This window comes from Mustela nigripes, chromosome 9, assembly GCF_022355385.1.
Source record: "Mustela nigripes isolate SB6536 chromosome 9, MUSNIG.SB6536, whole genome shotgun sequence".
NCBI classification, from domain to species: Eukaryota; Metazoa; Chordata; class Mammalia; order Carnivora; family Mustelidae; genus Mustela; species Mustela nigripes.
This window is the reverse complement of record NC_081565.1, coordinates 4,690,619-4,714,517: the sequence shown is the minus strand read 5'-3', so window position 1 is coordinate 4,714,517 and position 23,899 is coordinate 4,690,619. Positions and strand designations below refer to the sequence as shown.

The following is a 23,899-nucleotide window of genomic DNA, read 5'->3' as shown; positions in this document are numbered from 1 at the left end:
GAGCCTCCCAGGTGCCCCAAATAAATAAATTCTTTTTAAAAAAATGTCCTTTTCCTTGTAACACAAAGCTATCTTCCTGTGGATTTTGGACCTTTTTTCCCTTCTGCCTAATGGTGATATTTTCGTGCAGGGCAGCCCTTCTCAAAATGCCCCGGGGCCCCCTGGCATGCTTCCCTGGCGTGCCTCAGAGTGGCTGCCGTGGGAAAGAGCGGCGTTACCACGGAGCGGGTGGGGGGGCAGGCAGGACCCCTCCTGGCACGGCACCCTGGGTTCCTATCTGTTATATATGGAATACTGAGGATCCAAATTAGATTTCATTTTGGGGGGAAAAATGAATTCTGTTACCTACCAAAGGGAGAGAGAGCCGTGGCGACGAGCCAGGCTCTGTCCGCGCCCGTCTGCAGGGACCTGGTGTGCCTCAGCCGGTTCTTGTCCACGGGTTGGGGTGTGAGTCAGGCTTGTGTGAACACGCCTCGGACCCGCTGAGAAACACGTTCTCTCGTCTCGTCCGGCTTCGAGATTCACATCCAGATATTTGCCTGCACTTTTCTGCCATCTGGTGAGACCAGTCAGGCTGTGTTTGTGTGTCTCTCGATGGGTAGAAACTCAGCAGATGCCTGTGAGCTGTTCACACTCCTACGGACAGGTGGTGCTCCTGGCCTGGTGTTTGTGACGACCATGGGGCGAGCAGAGCGGCCCCGCTGTCCTGGAGAGGCCTGCGGGCAGAGATACCCAGATGATTGATTCTGTGCCCAGGGAAATCTGGCTTAATGAAAGAAACACTGTATGCTTCAAGGCCAGTGTCTGTAACCTTATTTTGTAAAGGATCAGGCAGTAAATAGTTTATGCTTTGTGGGCCCTCCAGGGCTCTGCTACATGTCCTTCTTGGGCTGACAATAACTTGGGGACTCCTGTTCTAAAGGAAAATGGCCTGGAAGAACCTCCCTCTGTGCAGTCTTCCTTAAAAAGTGTGCAGCCCCTCCCCCACAGATGCTGTTTCCATAGCGATGGGGGCTCTATCGCCTTGCCTGTTAGCCTCACAGCTTTAGGTAGGAATAGAGGACCCGGTACGGGATGTGTGATAAGAGATGACTACTTTGGCAGTAAATCATTTGTACATTCTCTGGCGGTGGGGCTATTAACGCTGATGTGTTTGATCTTTAGAACCATCTGGGACTTGGGAAATCTTGTCTTGGCCCCTCAATTCTGTAGACAGGGAAACTGAGAGCCAGGGAGGCCCACGATGTGTCAACAGGTGCAAAACTTGGTTAAAGAGTGGGAGGAGGAGGCGCTGCAAAAAATTGCATGTACGGGTTTAATGCAGGCCATTTGTCCAGCGTGTGCCGGTGCTCTGGCTTCCCCAAGGTGCACTGGTTGCCAGGGGAGGGGGAAGCATTTCCCCCGCACATAGTAGGTGCTCAGATAGTATTTGCTGAATGCTTCGTTTTCTCAGGAGGGTTTCAAGCAACAGTTGTAGACCAACTAACAATCCTAGACGCGATTCTAAGTTCCCAGGAGAATGGATCCTGTTTGCCCTGGGTTTTTCTTCATTTTTTTTTTCCAGGAGTGCCAGGACTGGGGGTGTGGTCAGGCTTCTGGTCTCCTAGTGCTTTCTGGGGGTGGGGGTGGGGACCGGTTCGTTCTCAGAAGGGTGTTGTCATCTGGAAGGCCCAGGAGAGCTGTCTTTGTCCACTGTAACCTCTGGCCACAGGACCGGGCGGTGCAGAATCAGGGAAAGGTCTGTTTGTGTCCGTGAACTGGCAGAAGTTTGGAGCAACAGATTTTAAGAATACTTTCTAGCCCTATTTGTGGAAACAGGTATTTTCTGGTCAAGTCTCAGAATTAAAAGACATTTGATGTGTAGAAGTTAAGCACATAAGGATTTCGTGTGGAAATACAAGTCCAGAATGGCTGGTAAATAATTTTTCCTTCCCTGGCCTTAGTCAGTTTGGTTTTTAGTTTAGTAAAGAACTCTGTAGTTGGATGAATTTAAATTAACAGTGCTAAAGCTGTAGTCTCCGGGAAGGAGACACCTCGGATTTTATTCAGAAATGTTTGTAGGGTCACTGGTCTGGTCAGAGCTGTGGTCAGGGACAGCAGAGAGGTAGCTGCCAGGTATCATTTTTCATCATTTTCTGGAACCGGTTTCTTAATAATTAGCTCTGTGACCATGGGTGGTCACGTCATTCTTCTGGCTATACGGGGCACAGCTGGGCCTTCTGCTGCATCCCACGCCCAGCTCAGTGCTGGGCACACAGTGGTGCCTAATAAAAGCCTCTTAAATGAATGAGTGTTTTTCTGTTGTTGTAACCAATTACCATAACTCTAGTGGTTTAAAACAATGCAGCCGTAGGGGCCTCCGGGTGGCTCAGTGGGTTAAGTGTCTGCCTTTGGCTCAGGCCCTGCTCTCAGGGTTCTGGGATCCAGCCCCAGGTGGACTCCCTGCTCAATGAGGAGCCTGCTTCTCCTTCTCCTTCTCCTACCCGCCTCACCCACTCACACACACTCTCAAATAAAATCCTAAAAAAACAACAGTGCAAATGCATCCTCCTACAGTTTTGGAGGTCAGAAGTCTGAAGTGAGTCTTTCTGGACTACGTACAGTCAAGGTGTGGGTGGGGCTGATTCCTTGTGGAGACTCGGTTGGGGGGGTAGAATTCTTACTTCGCTTTTCTCCAGCTCCTTTTTTCCAGCTCTGACAGGCTTCTGCAGCCCTTGCTGGGGCCCCTTCCATCCTCAAAGAGCTGTCCAGCCTCTGCCCTGAGGTGCCACCGCTTTCTGACTCTGGCCCTCCTGCACTCCCTTCTAGGGACCTTGTGATCGCTGTGGGCTTGCACACATAATCCAGGATCATCTCCCTATCTCGCTAGCCTTCTGTTAATCACATCTCCAGAATCCCTTTTGCTGTGTAAGGTAAGGAAGTCACAGGTTCTGGGGATCCGCATGTGAGCTTCTGCCTGCCACAGAATTTGTGAAAAGAGTACTAAGTAGCAAAGTCTGGAAGTGTCTAGACACAGTCCACAGGGTAATCTCATTTTGGGGGCCCTGCCCCCCTCCTGCTTGAGCTGTAGGGCCTCTCCCAGGCCACCCAGTTACTGCCCACCTGGAGGCCTCGGAAGGTGCTTGCTCAAGACTTCCTTTTAGACGCAGGGCGGGCAACCTTTTTCTACTTGTGGCATTGTGGGCCACATAAGGTGTCACGGATTCTTTGTTTTTTAAAACAAATGTGGAAAGTGACTTTTAAAAAAAAGATTTTATTTATTTGACAGAGATCATAAGTAGGCAGAGAGGCAGGCAGAGAGAGGGAAGCAGGCTCCCTGCTGAGCAGGACCCTGGGATCATGACCTGAGCCGAAAGCAGAGGCTTTAACCCACTGAGCCACCCAAGCGCCCCTTAAAAGATCATTCTTAATTTGAGGGCTTTTACAAAACAGCTCGGATGCTGACCAGTGTTTGCCAGCCCCTGTTCTAGACTGTAAGCTCTGTGAGGCAGGGGCCCCATGTCCCCATCACCATGGTGACAATCTCAAGGGCTTCTGCTAATAGAGGGGAGGAAGAGGGGGGAGGGTGTGTGTTTCACGTTCCTATCCAAATGATCTTTTGATTTGACAGAAGTGCCTGAAAGATCTCATCCAATCCTAATGGAGAATTTCAGGTTGATTTACATTTGAGATCCTGTTAAATACCAGTTATTCTGAGGAAAATCAAATCCAGTTCCTGCCCTGAGGGGCTTACCGCCCAGCGTGGGGGAAGAATGCTGTTGTTAGTTGTGACTGTTGGGCTGGGAGCAGAAACTCACTGGAGCCAGCTCCGGGGAGGGAGATTTAAAGATAAAGGGATGTGTTATAGAACTTCGGGGCACCAGAATCAGGATTTGGACACTTTGGGCGAGTTTCCGTGCCTGGTCATTCTTTGCTCCTGGCCCAAGAGGCAGACACACTTGGGGAGGCTCCGACACGTAAGCTTGGGAGCTCTGAGCACTTTGTAGCGTTTGTGGTTTCTGCCTTCATTGAGGCTGACTCTCCTACAGATTTCATTCATTTTCAAGATTTATCAAATGAATGAAAGGCTGGATGTACCCAGTTTTGTTTAAGAACCAGCTTGGTTTGTCTTCAGCCTGGCGCCAGGTTCCATGAGCCTGGAGGTACGTGATGCCACTGTCTCCTGTTCCTTTTTTTTTGGCCCCAGTTTGTAACTGATCTTTGCTCCCTGTGCTTTATATAAAAGTCTTGCATCATAATATATAGAATTTTATCGTCCTCCCTGGTTTGGCGGAGTGCTTTGCCAGCACACTGAAGGTGTTTCTTCTGGCCTGTATGGTTTCAGAATAGGGTAAGACAGCAAACCATCCTGCGGCCGCTGCCACCAGGCGTCCTTCATCATCAGCGAGCTGTTCGCTCTTACCTCTGACATGCCTTAGCAGTACGTCTGAGTGACTGCTGTAGCTTTAGCTTTAGCTACTGCATGTAGCTTTCTTCCGCTACATGAATTCCAGAGGGAAGTAGTGATCTCTCATACAAGTTTATTTTTCGTGATCCAGTTTTAGAAACTATAGCCAAGAACCTCTTGGGTCTAGGATAGAAGACATGGAAGCTCTTGGTCCCCAGGTGAGTCGCCTACCATGGGGCGCTCACTCACCCTTGGCAGGCACACGCTCAGTACCTGAATGAATGAGTGAGTAACATGCTAATATTTAGAGCAGCCCTAGGAGAGCAGCCCATAGGAAATGAGAAAGTGCAGAGGGAAGGAGCTGCCTTCTTGGTCGTCTTGTCAAAGTTTTCCAAGTGGAGGGGGCAACGGAACCCGAACAGCTCCCCCTCCCCCGCGCAGTCTCTCCTGGGGGTGCGTCTATGTCCGCACCTGCGTGCGCCCCAGGAGCCCTGCTTCTTCTGTTGCCTGAGCCCGTGCTTTTTCTCTGGATGCAGGTTCTTTGGTTTGAGAAATGCACACACCTGGCGGGTCCTGCGGACCACCCTGACTTGCATTGCTTCTCTTGGATTTGGTTTTGCTCATCCTTGAAATGAACGGCCTTCATAAGCATGTTGTGTACATCCCATGCTCTGCCCGAGTTCTGGTGTTAACGTGGGTGTGCTGCAGTGATGAGTATTTCTTCTCCGTCTTGAAGAGCTGTCCTTGACTTGGCCCAAGGACTCAGTGTGAAAAGGTTTACATTTCAGTGTCGTTGGTGAGCGATAGACTCTGGCCAATTCAGACAGAATAGGACTTCTTAACGTTGGGAGTGGGGGAGGGACTTCCAACAAAATGTTCTTTAAGTGTGAGCAGAATGGCCTGTGTGTGGTAAGGGCGATTCTCTAGAGACAGAATCCAAGGCTTTCTTCAGGTCTTCAAGGCTTTCTTCAGGTCTTCAAGGAGATCCGTGATTCCTGAAGAATTCAGTCTCCATTGCCTTGGGTGTTCTGGTGGATTAACGCTCTTTTTTTTCTTTTCTTTTCTTTCTTTCCTTTTTAAAAAAAAAAAAAAAAAAAAAAAAAACATTTCAAAGGCAGATCGGGAGTGGTGCCGAGAAAAATTTCCTTACTAGATGACATTTCATCGCAATGTCCGATCGTTTGGGGCAAATAACCAAGGGCAAGGATGGGAAAAGCAAGTATTCGACTCTCAGCCTGTTTGATAAGTACAAAGGAAAATCCGTAGACGCGCTCAGATCCTCAGGTAAGATCCGGGGTGAGGCCAGTTCTCTACGCTTTTCCTTACGTGAGAAACCCCGGTTAGGAATGGTGAAGACCCAGAGTCCCCCTGGTCACACTGCCTTCTGGGCATGGAGTGGTCACCTGGCAGATCTGGGGATGCAGAACCCCACTCTTCCCTCCCCCCGGCCCCTGCTCCTGTTTGTGTCTGATTTTGGTGCCAGTTCCTGAGGCAGAAAGGGCCGCTGCGGACAGGAAATCCTGACTCTGCCTCCATGGATTGTGTCCTCCTGTGTCTTACCTCCTGGAAGCCAGGGACAGGTTCCTCTCCGTGGGTAGACTGGAACTTCATTTGCATTAGTTACCCTGTTTTAGGCTTCGTGGTTCTGATATTCTGGAGCGTGGGGGGAAGGTCCTGTTGACACTGTCCGCACCCTGGGAGGATTTGGGGACTGTTGAGGGCCCTGCCCAGGCCCTGCTCAGGCCCGGCCTGTGGCTAGGCAGAGGCTGACCCTTCTGTCCTGCTGCGAGGCGCCTCAGCTGCGCAAGGTGGTCACCGTGTGGGGCGGAGGCTTCTGGGCCCCGCTCCCTGCCCATGGTGTAAACTCCCTGTGCCTGCTCCTGCTCTAGTAAAATGGAAGCCTCGGTGCAGATGTCAGCCTCTCCCGTGGCTCTGAGGCCTCTGCCACGGCCTTGTGAAGCAGCTGAGCAGCTCCCTGACCGTTTCGTTGCTTGCAGGCAGGCTGCCCCTTGCGTCTGTTCGGCTGTCTTTGTCATCATCGCTTAGAGCGTGAAAGACCAGTTGCCTCCCGGCCTCTTTCTTCTGAAACTCGCCTGTCTCCACCCTCTGTCCCCACAGTTATTCCTAGACATGGCTTACAGAGTCTCGGGAAAGTGGCCACAGCCCGACGCATGCCACCACCTGCAAACCTGCCGAGCTTGAAGTCTGAAAACAGAGGAAACGACCCCAACATCGTGATAGTTCCCAAGGACGGGACGGGATGGGCAAACAAGCAGGATCAGCAAGACCCAAAGAGGTGAGAACAGGGGGGCAGGTGGGGGGGCTGTCACCAGAGCTTCATGGAGCGCCGCGGCCCACTTTGCTTCTGCAGAGGGCAGTGGCTGAGCTAGAGAGCTGGGGAGATCGCAGAGGAAGCTTCTTTTGCCCTGACTCCTGCTGCTTGGTTGTTTCTTGGTCTTTGCCTTCGTTTTCCTGGCTTCAGGAGCAGCAGCAGCAGGGCTTCTGTGGGCTGCCTCGTCCCCGGTGACCAGTGTCCCCCGTGCCTTATTAGGAAGGGCCTTATCAACCCAGAGGAGCTTATGCGGCGCCTCGGGGCCGGTGTCTGAGCCAGTGCGGGCCGCCACGGACAGGGCAGGTGCCCGAGGGTACTCCGCTCCTGGTCGTCCCTTTGCGCCAGTTCTGGGGTGAGGAGGAGGCTGTCTTCCCAGCTTCGGGGATAGCAGCTCTCTGTAAAGACTGCTGCAGTTAGTTGCTCCAAACAGACCCAGTTAGGAAGGAGAACAATCCAGAATCCTCCTTATTCAGGTTTAGTATGCAGCCTCCCTGTGGGCTCGCACCACTGCCAGCACGGCACTTACGGGAGCCGTCGGCGGCGGGTGTGGCACCGAAGCCATTAGAGCAACAGCAACTGTAGGGGCTGCTGTTGGGCAAGAGAGGGGGTGTGGGGTGGGGGGTTCCAGCTTGGCCTCGGGCACGTGACCTGGGCCCTTCTCTCCCACTTTCCACTCTGGGTCTCTGCTGCTGGGCGCCAGCAAGCCAGAACAGTGTGCAGGAGAGGGGATTTGGGATTTGTACAGGGAGGGGACCAGGGAGGGACAGGACCTTGCTAAGGCTGGCCCGCAGGACCTGCTGCTAGGGTTTGCCTGCCGGGGAGTGAGAACAGCACAGTCTGGTCTCCTGTGTCTTCCTGCCCGCGATCTCCTCTTGTGCTCTGGCTGCCAGTGCTCAGGATCCAGAGAGTAAAAGTGACCTAGAGTGCAGCCTGCCAACCCGTGTCCTTTTCTCTCACTGGAAATGGCTATGATGGCTTTTTTTTTTTTTTTTTTTAGAGAGAGAGGGAGTGAGTATGTGAGCGCAGGGGTGGGAGGAAGGGGAGGAGGAGAGGCAGAGGCAGAGAGAGACTCTTAAGCAGGCTCCAGGCTTAGTGTGGAGTTGGATGCGGGGCTCAATCTCACAACCCTGAGATCATGACCTGAGCTGAAACCAAGAGTCGGGTGCTTAACCGGCTGAGCCCTGCAGACGTCCTGGCCATGGCGGCTTCTGCAAAACTTCCTGTACTTACTTCAGACAAGATGTAGAGAGTGAGCACATAGTTCAGTCGGGTGAGCATGGAGGAACAGTAAAAGTGGGGTCTGAAAAGCTGTTTTTACATTTTTCCAGTTGTTTATTTAGGGGTCATACAGGTTGGTGGTGAGGCCCAACTTTGAGGATCAGCCAGGCCCTGGAGCCTGGATAGTGATCTGCTTTGTGCGCTCCGGTGTCCTAGGAGATACGGGGACACCCGGGTGGTTGTAGGACATGGAGGGGCTGATGCAGGTCGGTCAGCCGGCACGGAGAGTGCTGGCGGTGGTCCGCCGCTGCTGTCGTCTTGTTCAGACAGTTGACGCCACAGACTCTGTACTGACATGGATATGGTACATTTCAGCCCAAGAGTTGACATGCCTCCATCCCAGTTCCAGAGAGTGAGGACAGGGCCCCACTCCCTGCTTATGTGGCTCCTGCTGTCATTGGCACAGAAAGGGCCAGGGGACCTGAGTGAGGCCGATCTTGCAGAAGCACATCAGCTAGGGGGAAGGTAGAGACGAGGCAGTGGACCGCAGGCGCTGATCCTCTGCTCCCCTGGGCCATGTCCTCCCTCGGGATCACAGGAAGGGGACGGGCTGAGGGCCATCACCACTGGGACTCTGTGCTTAGGTTTGGAGAACACAAAAGCGACGCTATGCAGAAGCTTCTGTTGTAGGTAGAAGGTGATGTGAGAGGAGATTGGTGGCCTTAACTTTGTGGTGATGCTGTCCACGGGGCTCCTTGGGTCATGTCGGCCCCCGCAGCATATACATGTGTAGCATCTGGCCTCAGCCTACTGGTGAGCCTCCGGCATCGGGGGAGACTGGCTGAGCGGATGGCGGCCCTCCTCGGGTCCTATCAAGCAGAACAAGTGACCAGAAGGCTCTGGGTGAGCGGATGTCGTCCTCACAGCTCCTGGTTGCTTGTGGAGTGTGCAGCAGCTGACACAGTCATCTTTGCAGGGCCCTCGGGCCATACTTTGTCAACTTCAAAATTCTTTTGACCCAGCAGTTCCACGTCTAAGAACTTAGACTACTGAATGACACAGAAGTATGTGAAAGATTTGTATTAAGAAGTTCTCATTGAGGGGCGCCTGGGTGGCTCAGTGGGTTAAGCCATTGCCTTCAGCTCGGGTCATGATCTCAGGGTCTTGGGATCGAGTCCCACATCGGGCTCTCTGCTCAGCGGGGAGCCTGCTTCCCTCTCTCTCTCTTTCTGCCTGCCTCTCTGCCTACTTGTGATCTCTCTCTGTCAAATAAATAAATAAAATCTTTAAAAAAAAAAAAAAAAAAAAAAGAAGTTCTCATTGAAGTTTGGCCAGTAATGGGGGAAAAATTGGGGGTGGGGCCTATCCAGTTGTACTGTATCTCTAAAACCAGGAGTCGAGCCGTGTGCCTTCCCAGAGCACATTAGATACGTTAAGTAAAAACAAGTTACGGATTGTATGTGTGGTGTCAACCCACTCATGTTAAAAAAATACTATGCTAATATATATAGCAGAATCTGCTCGGTGTGCACTCTGGAGGATGAGATCGTGACAGATTCTGTGTTAGATATACTTATACATTTATTTTTACTCTGGGCACATATTTCTTTTATAAGCCAATGAGCAAAATCCCATCTCTCAAAGGCATCAGTCCCCTGCACTGCCGTGAGCGCTTGGTCAGGAGTCTGGGTCTCGGAGCCCCTTCCCTGTGTGACTCAGTTTCCCTGTTGGCGGCTCCTCTAGCCCTTGCTTATGGTGAGCTACCATAAGCTGCAGGGGCAGCTCTGCCTGGAGGCCGAGGACCGTCCTGCCCAGCAGACGGGTGTGGCTAGGCCTTGGAGGGGGCCTAGCTTCTCGTGGGCTCTGCAGTGGGAGAGTCTGCTGGGGAGAGCTGATGTGCTGCTGCCCAGGCTCTGGGAGGCTCGGAGGGGCCTGTGTGCGCCCACACCTGTCTGACCGCCGTACCCCCCACCTTGTCCAGTTCCAGTGCGACGGGCTCTCCGCCGCCGGAGTCGCTGCCGCAGCCGGGTTTGCAGAGGCCTGTCTCCAGCTTACAGAAGCCGACACAGTCGAGCAGCCAGGAGGTAGGTGCCGCGTGACCTGCTCCTTCTGGAGGCAAGCCTGTCAGGGGGCCGTGGGAAAGGTTCACAGGACATTGTCACAGGTCCCCTGAGGTGACTTGAGTCTGCCGCTTTTGGAGAGAGGCCCCAGATCCAAAACAGAGTACGGACACCTAACTTGCTTTCTGGTGTCTTACCTTGAGGGGAGGTCACTGGGGTGAGCTCCAGGCCAGATCAGGGGCCCCTGGTCATGCTCCATGGGGACCGGTTAGGTCACAGGAAGGTTTGGGGGTCAGTTGAGAAACAAAATTAAGCAAGCTCCTTTACTGTCAGACCTCTCATCAGTGTCTTTCGTGTGCTTGTGTGTGCTGTGACTTTGCAAAGACAGTAAGTAGCACTCCCTGAACCCATCTGTCCTAGGAAACCTGTCTAACTTAACGTCTTTAGAGACAGGTGTTTCCAGGAACATACTTTGGGAGATACTGATATGTGGCCCTTCGCTTGTTGATGCATTTAAAGACTTCTGCTGGGGGCGCCTGGCTGGCTTAGTTGGTGGCACATGTGACTCTTGACCTTGGGGTTTGAAGTCACAAAGAGATTACTTAAAAAAGAAAATCTTAAAAATAAATAAATAAAGAGTGTTTTCCTAAACAGAAAACCAGGATTTAATCAGGCAAGGGATCATCATGTACTCAGGCCATCGGAGTCTGTGGATCTCGTGGGTCAGTAGGCCGATACACTTGGCTGTTAGCTAGAAACCCAGATGAGACGCCTGCAGATCTTTTAGACCACAAGACGTGTAGACCTAACATTGCGCAGCTGTCTGGAAAACGACCTGCACTGCTGTATTTTCGTTTAGTACTGCTCCCTGGGCAACAGAGGTCTGAGATGCCATCCCCAACCACTGGGGGGAGTGTATGGCCTCGCCAGAAAGGCACCCTCCCCCACTTGACACCGAGCTGCGCTTTCGATATTAAAGGAGAAGGTGAGAGAAGTCCATACTCCCGCGAAGGTCCCCTATTCACTGGCCTGAATCCACGAGTGCCTGGCGCCCAGCCAGAGTCCAGAGTTGCGCTCGGCTCTGTCTCCTGGACTTGGAAGCGAAGAGACTAGGGCAGCCTTGGTTTGCCACCCTTGCTGTCCGCCGGACTCGCCTTGGGAGCTGCTAGAAGTGGATCTGTGCCTGTCCCCCGGGACTGCAGAGTCTTGGCTGGGCCTGCCATGGGCCTGGTCTGCTGAGAAGAGCTGCTGACCGTGGCGACCAGCGTGCTGGTCACTCTGCCCCGGGCTCCACTCTTCCCACGGGATGGCAGTGAGAAGGGAGTCCCAGTATTTCCAGCAGCTGAAGCCTCGCCCTGAGAGACATGACAGCACTTGTTAGAGGCATGCCAGGAGTTCAGACGGCAACATTAGTGCCACTTCTCAGATCTGGAGCCATTCTCTTCCCGCTCGGTGCCTTTGGTGGGCAAAGGCAGGGGCACCATGGTGCGGGCTCAGACACCACAGGGAAGGCTGTGGGATGCCGGACTGCCCCGTCCCAGCAGCCCTGCCCTGTTTCGTCACTGGTACAAGCCTTCTGTGGTCTGTGCGCAGGGGCCTGTGGCCATCCCAGGGCACCTGGCCACTCCTGATACCTGAATGGATCGTGAGACCTAGTCAGCTCTGCATGGAGAGTGAGAGAGACTGTGGTGGTGCTGGGGGCAGCGCTGGGCGGAAGGGGTCGGTACTGAATGTGAGGTCTGACCCTGCAAGTGTTGAGATGTTCTGCTGCGGCAGCTTTGTTTTGTGCATTTTTACCTTCTGTTGGGGGTGAGGGAAGCTGCTAGGTTGAATGCTCTCTGGGAAAGGCAAGTGGGCTCCGTGGCTGGGGACTCAACTGGGCTTGGGACACAGGCTGAGCGGGGACAGGTCCCGGTCCTGCCCTCCTCACTGGGACTAGTGACTGGTTTCTGAGCCTCAGCTAGGAGAGGACTGGAACCTTCCCAGGGTGTGGGTGAGTTTGCTCAGTGAGGTGTGCCTCGCATAACACCTCACCTGCCAGGAGCTTTCAGTACAGCTGCGTGTGAGCCCGATGAGTCCAGATCCGCAGAGAAAGGCCTCCCTTGAATTGCTGTGCCTCGTAGGATGACAGTAATTACTGAAGGTGGTGTAGCGGCCCCTCTGGACAAAGATGAGGCTCCGGGCTCTTGCTGGCCATGGTACATGGGTTTTGAGACATGTGCTGGAATTGGGGTCTGGTTGTTAACCTCTGGAACCAGGCACAGTAGCGCTGTGTGGGCACGAGAGGTGACCTGACAGAATGTTCTGGAGTGCAGTCTGAAGGGGACATGGGCTTGAGTCATGGCTCTGCAGCAGGACCAGGATGTGAGCTGGCCCTCCCCTCCGTCCTGCTCCTCACCTGTGCTGTGGGCCCGGCAGCTCCTGACCGTCTGGCGGCCACACAGGTGGGAGCCGGGTGGAAAGCCAGCGGCACTGGCTTCATTCTCATTTCCTTCCTCCTTTCAGAACACAAATTCAGTGCCAGGTGGACCAAAGTCATGGGCACAGCTGAATGGAAAGCCAGCAGGACACGAAGGTGGTAAGTGTGGGCGGTGGTGTTGGCCTGGGTGTGTGGGAGGGACGGGTACCTTTTCTGGACTGTTCCCTTGGGTCTTGGCAGCCCTTGGCCTTGGGCTTTGTGGCATCTTTGTGACTGAGCTTCTGGTCCGTGCAGCCTTTCCCTCTGCCCCAGGGGTGGGAGCATAAGTCTTCCAAGCTTGTCAGCTCTGGTTTCCAGAGTGCTGTGAGTCAGGGCATCCCTCCTCAGGTGCGTGGGGAGGCTGGACACTGGCCTGCCGCGCTCTGACCTGGCAGAGCCACTGGTAGAACTGAGAGCTGCTCTGCTGCGCGGCCGACAGGTGTCTGCTTCCTCTTGCCCCGGCCTGCGGGGAGGCAGTGTGGTGTGGTGGGGTGTGAGCTGTGGGCCTGGGCCCTGGGAATCGAGCAGCTTGCGTTTTGGATGGTGACATCAGACTTGCTACTGTTCACGGCCTGTCCGACCCGGGAAGCACTTGGGCCAGCAGAGCTGCAGCCGAAGCGGCCTCGCAGAGGGAGACAGGGAGGAGGAGGAGGAGGAGCTCAGCTCCCGGTGACTGCAGAGGGGACTTCCAGACTCCTCCCCACCACCGGTGACCAGAGCCCTCAGAGAATGCAGGCCCTGGCTCGTGGGTACTTTTGAGAGAAGCCAAAAATCCAGATTTTTCCGCATGAGCCCTCCTAACTTGTCCCTTTTAGCTTGAATATTTCTAGCACACTGCACCCATGCAGCTGCGCGATGCCTCCACGCTGCAGGGAGGGGGCTGCCGGGGGGCGTGGGTGGCCATGAGCGCTCTTCCTCCCACGAGAGCATGGGCTGCCCCGTGTTCTGCCCCCAGTCCTGGCGGCACCTTGGGCCTCCAGCATGCCGGACAGCCAGGGCTTGGCCAGCTGCCTTCTGTAGCTCGTGTAGAAGTGCAGCTGACGCCCACCTGCCCCGCGCCCTTCCCTGCTTACTGGCGCACATATGCCCCTTCTGGGAGGGAATCGTCGGTGCTTGGAGGCTCTGTCCTCAGTCTCCGGTGCAGAGTGACACATCAGTCAGCAGCGTGCTGCGTGCTGTCAAGTCCCAGCTCCTTCAGAGGAGCTCGGGGCCCGAGAGCTCAGCCTGCGTGGGTCCCATCTGCGAAGGCATTTTAAGGATTCCAGTCTCTGGATGAGGTAGAGGGGGCTGATGAGTGGGGGACGGCAGGGGGAGGGCGGCAGCAAGTATCTCAGTCCCCTACAATTAGGTCTTTAAAGAGGCTTTATCAAGTGCACTCGCTAGATTGTCTTCACAGTAGTCTTTATATATAAGGCTTGAAATTTTAAAAAAGAGACTTATTTATTTGAGAGAGAGAGAGATGGTGAGAGAGGAGCACCAGCAGGGAGGAGAGGGAGAAACAGGCTCCCCTCAAGCAGGGAGCACAATGTGGGGCTCAATCCCGGGATCCTGGGATCATGACCAGAGCCGAAGGTAGAGGCTTCATGATGAGGTGCCCTGGGAGGCTAGAACTTTTTAAAAGTAGATCAGATGTGTTAATTTGTATATAGAAAGAACTACAGGGGTGCCTTTGGCTCAGGCCATGATCCCAGGGTCCTGGGATGGAGCCCCCTAGGACCCCGGCATTGGATTCCCTACTCAGCAGGGAGTCTGCTCCTCCCTCTCCCTCTGCCTGCTGCTCCTCTGCCTGTGCCCTCTCTTCTATCTATCTTTCCATCAAATAAATAAATAAAATCTTAAAGAAAAAAGAACTACAGAGGTTAAAAAATCCTAGTGAAGTTGGCACAAGCCGCGGAGGGCTGCGCGGCCGCCGTCCAGGCACTGATACCTCCGCCCTTCGACCTGGCCGTGCCGCTCTGTGGAGGTCTGCCTCGAGGGACGCTTCCTGTGTGCGAAATGACACACGGACTGGATGCTTCCTGCAGCACTGTAAGAGCAGAAGACTGGAGACAGTCACATGAAATGTCCACCAAGTTTTGGTGCTTTAATGAAATACTGCTTTCCAACAGGAAAAACCTTTTACACGGATCTGGCAGTGGTACATTCAGAAATGATGGATAGTATAGAGTGGCACATGCAGTACGTTACTACTCTTCATGCAAAGATTGGAGATGAGGGAAAATACACTTCAGAAGCATGTCTGTGCAGTAGAGAAGAGTCTGGAAGGGAGCCTCAGGAGGGGAGGGAGTGGAACTGGAAGCGGCCTGTTTTCTGGGGTGTTGGAAGGGGCGGTGGGAGTGTTGGGGGCTCATCCGTTTGTGCCTTTCTCAGGCTGCTTTTGAACCTTGTGACTGTTTCCTATAAAAAATAAGACGTGGTTCAGAAAATAATTCCAAAACGTGACAAAATCATTTGTGAATGTTGCATCGCTCTTCTCGGTGGCGGCAGACCCTCCCGTGTAGAAGGTGCTGGTCAGGCCTTTTCCACCAGCACTGGCTCCCCGGGGCCTGCGGGGTGCAGGCTGAGGGCGGAGGCTCAAGGGCTCCCGCACCACCACCGAGGGTCCCGCCTGGGACCTTTGGAGAAGTCCCCAGTATCCCCACCTCGGGTTTGCACACAGGGAACGCGTAGCCCTGGGGTTGGCGGTGGACCCCTCGAGCACGGACACCTTACGGAATGCTGTTGCTCTCGTTGAGATTATGTTTTTTGTTTTTTTATCTGTGAAGGTTAAGTTTAATTCATGCGTGGAGTGAGACCGTTGGGACTGCTGGGGCAGGAAAAGTATGGAGTGTTTTTAAGATTCAGATCTGTATTTTTAAAGTAAGACTTTCATATTTCATCCTTGTCAGTGGTTTTTTAACATGCCTGAGTGACTCTGTGAGTCGAGGTCCCCCTTCACAGAGCAGCAGAGCTCCTTCGTGACACTTGGAGATTGTCTCTCAGGTTAATCTTCGGTGAAGAATGTGTCACCTTGTCACCCCAGCAGGTTTATGTGGCCCTAGATTTTTTCACTGGGTGGGTTGTGATTGAGTTGTTGCCTCGTGCGTCCACGCCAATCCCATGTTTCCGGCCCAGGCAGCCATAGTGCATGGGTCTGTGGGTCCGCCAGTGCTGCTGGAAGAGTACTTGGGGGGAACTGGACTTGGTCGTCTAGGGAGCCAGGCACGTCACAGTCGGAAAAAAGAACTACAGAGGTTATGTTTACAGAGTGCTGGGCATTTGGTCCAGATAAAAGCATCAGATCCCTCTGGACCCTGAAATGCACCATTTGTTATGAGGCATTCATCCGAAAGATGATTTCAGGTCCCGGTGCTCAGTGTGGGGAAGGGCTCCCAGAAAGTTAAAGAAGGGTTTCTTCTGAGGAGCCTGTAGTACTGGGGAGTGGATGGGAGAGCCAAGGAAGGATCAGACCCCAGAATCACAGGAGTGAAATGTTTATTGTTCACGAGAGTAGATCTGGGGTGGCGGCCGCCGGAGGGGGGGCACAGGCACCTTCTGGTGGATTTACCTCTACATGAGAGCCATTGACCTCCTTTGGCTGATTTCCCCGAAGACCGCCCTTTTCTAGGAGCGGGGAAGGGTCTGGGCTGGAGTGGCTGTGATCTGCTCTCCCTTGCGCCATGTTAGCAGTAGCCCCTACAGGCCATCTGCGTCCGGCTCTCCTTGTCCCTAGGGGAGTACACGGCGCCTGCGCAGGCTGCGTGGCTTCCGACCTTCAGAGCTGCTAAGGCCAACAGCATTCTTGCCCCTCACCAAGTCCTCTGCTTTTCTCGGCAGGTTTAAGGGGCTCAAGCCGACTGTTATCCTTCTCTCCCGAGGAGTTTCCGACGCTGAAAGCAGCTGGAGGGCAGGACAAGGCTGGCAAGGAAAGGGGCGTCTTCGATCTGTCGTATGGGCCAGGACCAAGCCTCCGCCCTCAGAGTAAGTGCACTGCGCTCCCTGTCTGGGCACGTGTGGGAACAGCGGACTGCCTGCCTCCTTCTGCCATTCTGCGGCTTAGAAGTGCTCCCGGGCCCCAGGCTCTCTGCCCAGAAGGCGTGCTTACTGACCCTGTAACCTGTTCCCTGCCTCCGCGCGATTTACTCCCTAGGCTGGTCTGCAGGCCACTCCTCCTTTCTCCTCCTCCGGGTTGGGCCAGGCCTGTCTGCTCCGCACGCCCCCCCGCCGCCCATCAGTAGACATTCGTGCTGCTCTGCTCAGGTGCTCATGGCAAAGACAGACCAAGGGCCCGTTCACTTTGTCCCGGATGTTCAGAAGGCTGTTTTCTTTTTCTTTTTTTAAAGATTTTTTTTTTTCCTAAGATTTTATTTATTTGTCAGAGAGAGAGCGAGCGAGAGCAAGCACAGGCAGACAGAGAGGCAGGCAGAGGCAGAGGGAGAAGCAGGTTCCCCGCTGAGCAAGGAGCCCGATGTGGGACTTGATCCCAGGACACCAGGATCATGACCTGAGCCGAAGGCAGCTGCCCAACCAACTGAGCCACCTGGGCGTCCCTCTTTTTAAAAAGATTTTGTTTATTTGACAGAGAGCACAAGTAGGTAGAGAAGTAGGCAGAGGGAGAGGGAGCCGAGCAGGGAGTCTGACATGGGGCTCCATCCCAGAACCCCAGTATCTGACCTGAGCTTAAGGCAGATGCTCAACTGACTGAGCCACCCAGGTGCCCCTGGAGCCTGTTTTCTAAGCCAGGGGTTCCTAAACCGAGCCAAATCCTATCAGGAGCCTTCGCGGAGTTTGTTAAAAAGTCTGATTGCCAGCCCTGCTCCATCTCCAGCCAGGTTAGCGTCTGTGTTTCAGTGTGCCCTGCTGGGGATTGTTTGTACCCAGCCTAGGACTTGTCTCCACAATCCCCTCATCTGGGGTCTGGCCAAGGAGTTGCAGGATTATAGAGCTGTACTTGTAGGTAATATATATATACACACACATATATATATATATTTTTTAAAGGCCTTGAGTGGTCAGAGATTTAAGATTTTCTTCGGGAATGAGATTTTTCATCATTTCCGACCAGAGATTTTGAAATGGTTCTTTTTTGGGTGTGGGAGGGTGGAAGGCAGGGCTTGATTAGGTCTTGAAACACGAGGGACTTCTGTCTTCTTGTCTTCATTAATCCGCAAGGCACCCAGCATCAGAACTGATGCCCTGTAGACGACGTCCTCACGAGGAGACACTTTAATGGCGCATGCTACCTTCTCAGTGGCCTGTGCTGGGTTATTTTGTCAGCTCCAAAGAATGTCACCAAATTCCTCAAGCCAAGCATTGTAGCTTTCTGGGATTAAAATAAGCTGCTTTGTAGGACTATAAAAAAAAATTAGACCTAGAAGAAGCTTCTGGGATCAGTTCCATCTGAAGCACATGTGGCCAGAGTGGTGACCAAAGCCCTCGCCCAAGACTGCATTCAAGGTGGTTGAATTGCTGGGAGCCGACCCTGGTTTTGTGGCTCCTATGCTGTGTCTCTTTCTCTTAGGGGTCAAGTATTCAGGGACCTTGTGCTTGACTGAGAAGGGTCAGGCTCATTTGGTTTCTTGTTGGCCTCTGATTCCCCCAGAGCTTGTTAAACTTGACAGTGGGAAACCTCATCTGGGACAGACAGATGGGTTGGCAGGTTGCGGTCTGGGACCTGCAGGAGAGACCCCTGAGCGGAGCAGGAACAAGTGGAGGTGTAGGCCTGGTGGGTAGGGCCACAGACCCTTCCACACCCCAGCTCGCAGGGAGAGGGCTTTGCTTTACCTTATGAACTGCGGAATTTCTGACCAGAGCTGTCACGGTGAAACATGTCAGTCCACAGACCCTTCCACACCCCAACTCGCAGGGAGAGGGCTTTGTTTTACCTTATGAACTGTGAATCTCTGACCAGAGCTGTCATGATCAAACTGTTGAAACATGTCAGGACTGAGACCAATTTTCAAGGTTTTATTTCTAAGTAATCTCTACACCTACCTAACATGGGGTTTGAACTCACAGCCCCAAGATCAAGAGTCACATGCTATACCGACTGAGCCAGCCACATGTCCCAGGACTTACTCCAGTTTTAACGTAAAGCCAGGTGCTGAGCCTAGTGCTGATTCTGATGGTCCGTGTTTGTGGGGAAAATTAGCCCAAGGCTATTTTCATCAAGGCTGTCCTGATTTCTTTGTGTGTTAGATCTGTGGGTATGTGTGCTTTCTGTTAATTAACGGAAGACCATGTCTTGTTTATACTTGCCTTCTCTGTGAGTGGACCTTGTTTGGCATTTCTCTTACAATCAGACTTCCCGCAGCGAGTTCGTAGTCCCCGGCCAGGTGCCTGCCCTCCACCTTCCCTGACAGATTCAACCACTTGACTCGACTCTTCACTTTTGGGTTTTTTGTTTTTGGTGAATGAGGGGGGTCTCTTGACCTTCAGAACCTCACACAATCCCTCCTCCCCCTTCCTCTGTCCCCCCACCCTTTTGCCCCCTTTCAATTTCCAGATGTGACAAGCTGGAGGGAGGGCGGTGGGCGAAACATAATTTCTGCCACGTCTCTGAGCGCCTCCCCAACTGAGCTGGGCAGCAGGAACTCGAGTGCGGGAGACGGAGCCCCCTCCTCGGCATGCACCAGCGATTCTAAGGACCCCTGTCTCCGCCCGGCTCAGCCTGTCCGCAAAGGGGCTTCACAGTTCGTGGGAAATGTATACCACCCACCTACATACCATGACATGCTTCCTGCTTTTGTAAGTTTCAGAGTATGCATTTTTTTCCCACGAAGTTGGATTGCTCGTGTCCAGCAGAACCTCCTCTAAGTGGTTGAATGTCCACCTCGGTTCTCCTCCCGGTGTCTTTGCCCTGATGTGCCCTACCTTGGAAGTTTGCATTACTTCTGCATTTTTCTCTCCCGTTTTCAAATCTTAAGGGTCTTCGGCGTTCTTTCCCTGGTGATGTGGACATTATTTGAGCCTTGGTTCTTTAGAAAAAGGAGAGGCAGGCATGCCTATGACTCCCCAAGTCCCCTGGTGTACTTCCTGACGGCAGGAAAGAGATGGGGGAGACGGGGGTAGGATTAACTGGGCAGCTCCAAGACTCGCCCTGTCTCTTCTTCCCAGTTTCCATTTTCTAAAACAAATACGAATGCAAGTGGAATTTGGCATGTGAGCCATTACCGGAAAATCCTGTTCATTGATGTTATGTTTCAGATGTGTTCACCGCAGTCATCAGAGAACCAGGGTACAGTGGAACGAGGATCTTTTCCCCTTCCCCAGCTCCGTCTTGAACCCCGTGTTCCTTTTAGACAGTTCCAGATGAATGACCAAGATGGGTAAGGCTTCTGTGTTACGTCCTGCGTGGAGAGCGCGCCCCTGTTAGGGGGCGTTGCGCGAGGTAACGGGCTGATGTACTGAGGCGCTCTGTCTTCTGCAGACCGCAGTGGGCCTGGAAAGCAGCCTCGAGCTGCAGGGTATGTGGGGTGGACGAGGTCGGGCTGGGCTTGTGCGTTTGGGACAGAGTTGAAGTTCTGGAACGTGTTTGTGGCTGCTGCCCTAGGCGTTAGTGCCGAGTGTGTAAAACTGAGGCAGAGCCCCTCTTTGGTGTACTATTGTTATAGGCTTCTTTTAAGAGGAGACAATTCAAATGTTAAATGCAACTATGAGCCCTTGCAGTGTGGGACTTACTTTTGGGAAAAGTATTAGGTTTTGCTTCCATCTGTATGCCTGACATGAGGCCAGATCTTTACTCTTCTCGCCCTCCTCAGGAAGGAAAGCAGGCTGGGCACGACTCGCCCCATCCGCCCGCTGAGGCAGCTGGTGGGCCGGGCCCCGCGGCCCACCATCATCAACGCCGAAAACCTGAAGGGCCTGGATGACCTGGACGCCGACGCCGATGACGGCTGGGCAGGTGGGTCTCGGGGCTTTCCGGGCCAGAGCCACTCGCTGGGCAGTTGATTGGGTGTGTGTCTGTCAGCATGCGGGCGTGGGCTGTGGGGCGGGCGGCAGCCTCAGGTGCACCCCCGTGGGTGCTCGCTGGCTGTCCCTTCCTCACCGAGCCGTGTCCTCTGTTGGTCTTTGGTCTTGCTCTTAGCTTTAGGGGAGGTTTTGCTAACTTCCGAAGAAGACATTTTAGAATAGAAAAGTTAAACAAAACTATCAGTGGGGCAGTGAGCCCCAGCTTCCCATCACCTGGCTTCAGCAAGTACCATGCCCTGTCAACCTGCTTGTTTTCTCTTATAATTCTTTTTGTTTATTTGCTTTCAAATACATTTTAATTACATGGAAAGGTGCTCATCTTCACTGTGCAATTTTGACAGAGGGACATACGTGTGTAGCACATTTCCCATTGAGAAGAGTTTCTGGAACTTTCCCCTGCCAGCCGGCCAGCCTTCCTCCCCTAACTCTGCCCAGGGCCTCCCCTTTTGTGAGGGAGGTTCCCTTATGAATAATATTTTCATTTGTCTTTGGCAAATACCCAGGAGTGGAATTGTTAGGTCAAAGGGAAGATGAGTGGTTGGGCCTGTGAGACCCACCCACACCTTTTCCCCGTGGTGCCCAGGCCAGGTGACATTCCTGGCAGCACGGTTTGAGAACTGGGTTTCTCTGCGCCCTCACAACACTTCCACGTGATTAGTCTTTTTAATTTTAGCCGTTGTAGTGGGTGTGTAGTGGTGGCTCCTTGTGCTTTTGATTTGCATCTTGCTGATGACTAATGATGATGAACAAGTTTTCATGTGTTATTTGGCTACTGGTTTGTTTTTTTGAGCGGTAGGATACAAGTCACAGATACGAGTCATTTGCAACTTCATGTTTTACAAATATTTTTTCCCATTGTTTGCCTGCCTTGTTTTTTGTTTTTTTTTTAAGATTTATTTATGTATTTGAGAAAGAGAGCATGCGCATGTGTATACAAGTGGGGGAAGAGGCAGCAGGGGAGGGAGGGAGAATCCCAAGCAGACTCCGTGCTGACCGCAGAGCCCGGCATGGGGCTCAATCCTCGGACCCACGAGGTCACAACCTGAGCCAAAAGCAAGAGTCAGACACAACCGACTGAGTCACCCAGGCGCCCCCTTGTCTGTTCACTTTTTTTTTTTTTTTTGCATTGTGTTTTGATGAGCCAAAGTTTCTTTCTTTTGAAGAAGCTTAATTTATTAGTGTTTTTTATAGTTATTTCTTTTGTGTCCTGTCTAAAAATCTTTGTCTCCCCTTGACAACAAATATACCCCCTTATTGTCTATAGTTTCAACTCTCGTTTTTGGGTCTGTGGTCTATGTTGAATTAATTTTTGTGCATAAGCCAAGAGTCAAGGCTTGTTCTGATCTGTAAGGCTGTCTAGTGGTTCTGTACCACTTGTTAGGACTTTCCTCTTCCTGTTGAATTTTGCTCTGGCACCTTTGCCAAAAATCCATTGACTAGATAAGTGTGGGTCTATTTCTGGACCCTGTTTATTTCATTGATGTATTTGTTCATCCTGTAGGTTTATAGTAAGTCTTAAATTCAGGCCATGTAAGTTTTCCAGCCTTGTTCTTTTTCAAGATTGACTGTTTTTTTTTTTTTAAGATTATTTGACTGTAAAATCTTTTCATTCCCATATAAATTTAGAATCTGTCTATCATATTTACAAAAGGCCTACAGGCATTTTGGTTAGGACTGTGTTGAATTTATTTCTGGATAAAATGGTATCTTCCATTGATACCCAGGAATATATTCCACCCGGGAGCTTGGTGAGTCTGACTTTTCTCAGCTGTGTTTCAGTTTTCAGTATGGAGGTCTTGAACAGCTTTTGATAACTTTATTCCTAAATAGTTTATGTTTTTTGATGCTGCTGTAAATGGCATTGATTTTTTAAAATGTAATTTTATTTTGTATTTGGTGTTTTATATAAACAGTTGATTTTTGTGTATGGACCTGTACCAAGCACTTTGCTGAATTAAACTGGATCAGTTTCACCAGGTTTTGTTGATTTCTTAGAATTTTGCCTACAAATAGGGGAAGTTTTGTATCTTCTTTTTAGATGATATGCCTTTTATTTCTTTTTCTTGCCTAAATGCATTGTGGTACTTCTAGTTCAGTGCTGTATTCAGGTTCTTTGTTCTTGGCCTTGGGGAGAAAGTGTTTAGTGTTTCACCGTTAAATCTGATGTCAGCTATAGGATTTTGGGTGTTCTTTATCAGATCGAGGGATTTCCTTCTATTTCTAGTTTGCTGAGTGTTTTGTTTTCTAAATCATGAATGGGTATTGAATTTTATAAAATAACTTTTCCTATGTCTGTCGTCATAAGATTTTTGCCCTTTATTTCGGTAATCTAGAGTACTGTATTAATTGATTGGTTGATATTTATTTATAAAATATTTTTTTAAAATTTATTTACTTGATAGAGCACAAGCAGGCAGAGGGAGAAGGAGAAGCAGGCTTTCTGCAAAGCAGGGAGCCCAACTAAGGGCTCTATCCCAGGACTGACCATGACCCCAGCCAAAGGCAGATGCCTAACTGACTGAGCCATCCAGGCATCCCTATTTATTTACTATTTAATTTAATTTATTTTAATTATCTATTTAAACCAACCTTGCATTTCTAGAATAAGCTCCACCTTTTGGTATGCCTAGATTCAGTGTGCTGATATTTTATTAAGGTTCTTGGTGTCTGTGTCCGTGGCAGATATTGGTCTCTGATCTTCTTTTCTTTTAATATCTATGTTGGGTTTTGATCTTGGGTTATGGTGGGCTCATAAGAGGAGTTGGAAAACATTCCTTCTTTACTTTTTGAAAGTTTCTGTAAGTTTCGTATTATTTCTCTCATAAATACGTGGTAAAGGACGCCTGGGTGGCTCAGTGGGTTAAGCTGCTGCCTTCGGCTCAGGTCATGATCTCGGAGTCCTGGGATCGAGTCCCGCATCGGGCTCTCTGCTCAGCAGAGAGCCTGCTCCCTCTCTCTCTCTCTCTGGCTGCCTCTCCGTCTACTTGTGATTTCTCTCTGTCAAATTAATAAATAAAATCTTTAAAAAAAAAAAAAAATAAATAAATACCTGGTAAAATTCACTAGTGAAATAATTTGACCCTGGAGTTTTCTTGATGGTGACATTTTTTGATAATAAATTTAATTTTTTTTGTTTAGTTGCAGGGTTACTCAGATATCCTTTGTTGTTTTTGTCAGTATTTAATAAGTTGTATTTTCCAAGGGATTTGTTCATTTCTTTTGAATTGAATTTATTGGTATAAAGTTGTTGATCTCATTCCTTTTCCTTTTGGCATCTGTAGGCTCTGTAGTGCTAGACCCTCTTTCATCCCCAGTAACTGGGTAATTTTCTGTTTCCTCTTTTTCTTACTCACTTCATTCAAGGAGGTGTTCTTTTTATTAATCTCCATCTCTCTCTCTCTTTTTTTTTAAAGATTTTATTTATTTATTTGACAGAGAGATCACAAGTAGGCAGAGAGGCAGGCAGAGAGAGAGAGAGAGGAGGAAGCAGGCTC

At 51.4% G+C, this 23,899-nt stretch overlaps 1 protein-coding gene across 9 annotated transcripts in view; it reads left to right on the top strand.

Moving 5' to 3' along the window:
• The first annotated feature begins 5,477 nt into the window (after positions 1–5,477).
• Positions 5,478–23,899, top strand: part of PRRC2B (proline rich coiled-coil 2B) — a 59,766-nt gene continuing 41,344 nt past the window's right edge. For all 9 annotated transcript variants that reach the window (XM_059410506.1, XM_059410507.1, XM_059410505.1 and 6 more), the window contains exons 1-8: positions 5,478–5,671; positions 6,506–6,683; positions 9,919–10,021; positions 12,503–12,575; positions 16,272–16,415; positions 18,940–19,181; positions 19,641–19,762; positions 20,195–20,337. In XM_059410506.1, coding sequence (XP_059266489.1) covers positions 5,557–5,671; positions 6,506–6,683; positions 9,919–10,021; positions 12,503–12,575; positions 16,272–16,415; positions 18,940–19,181; positions 19,641–19,762; positions 20,195–20,337 — 1,120 coding nt within the window. In that variant the 5' untranslated portion in view covers positions 5,478–5,556. The remainder of the gene's footprint in view (positions 5,672–6,505; positions 6,684–9,918; positions 10,022–12,502; positions 12,576–16,271; positions 16,416–18,939; positions 19,182–19,640; positions 19,763–20,194; positions 20,338–23,899) is intronic.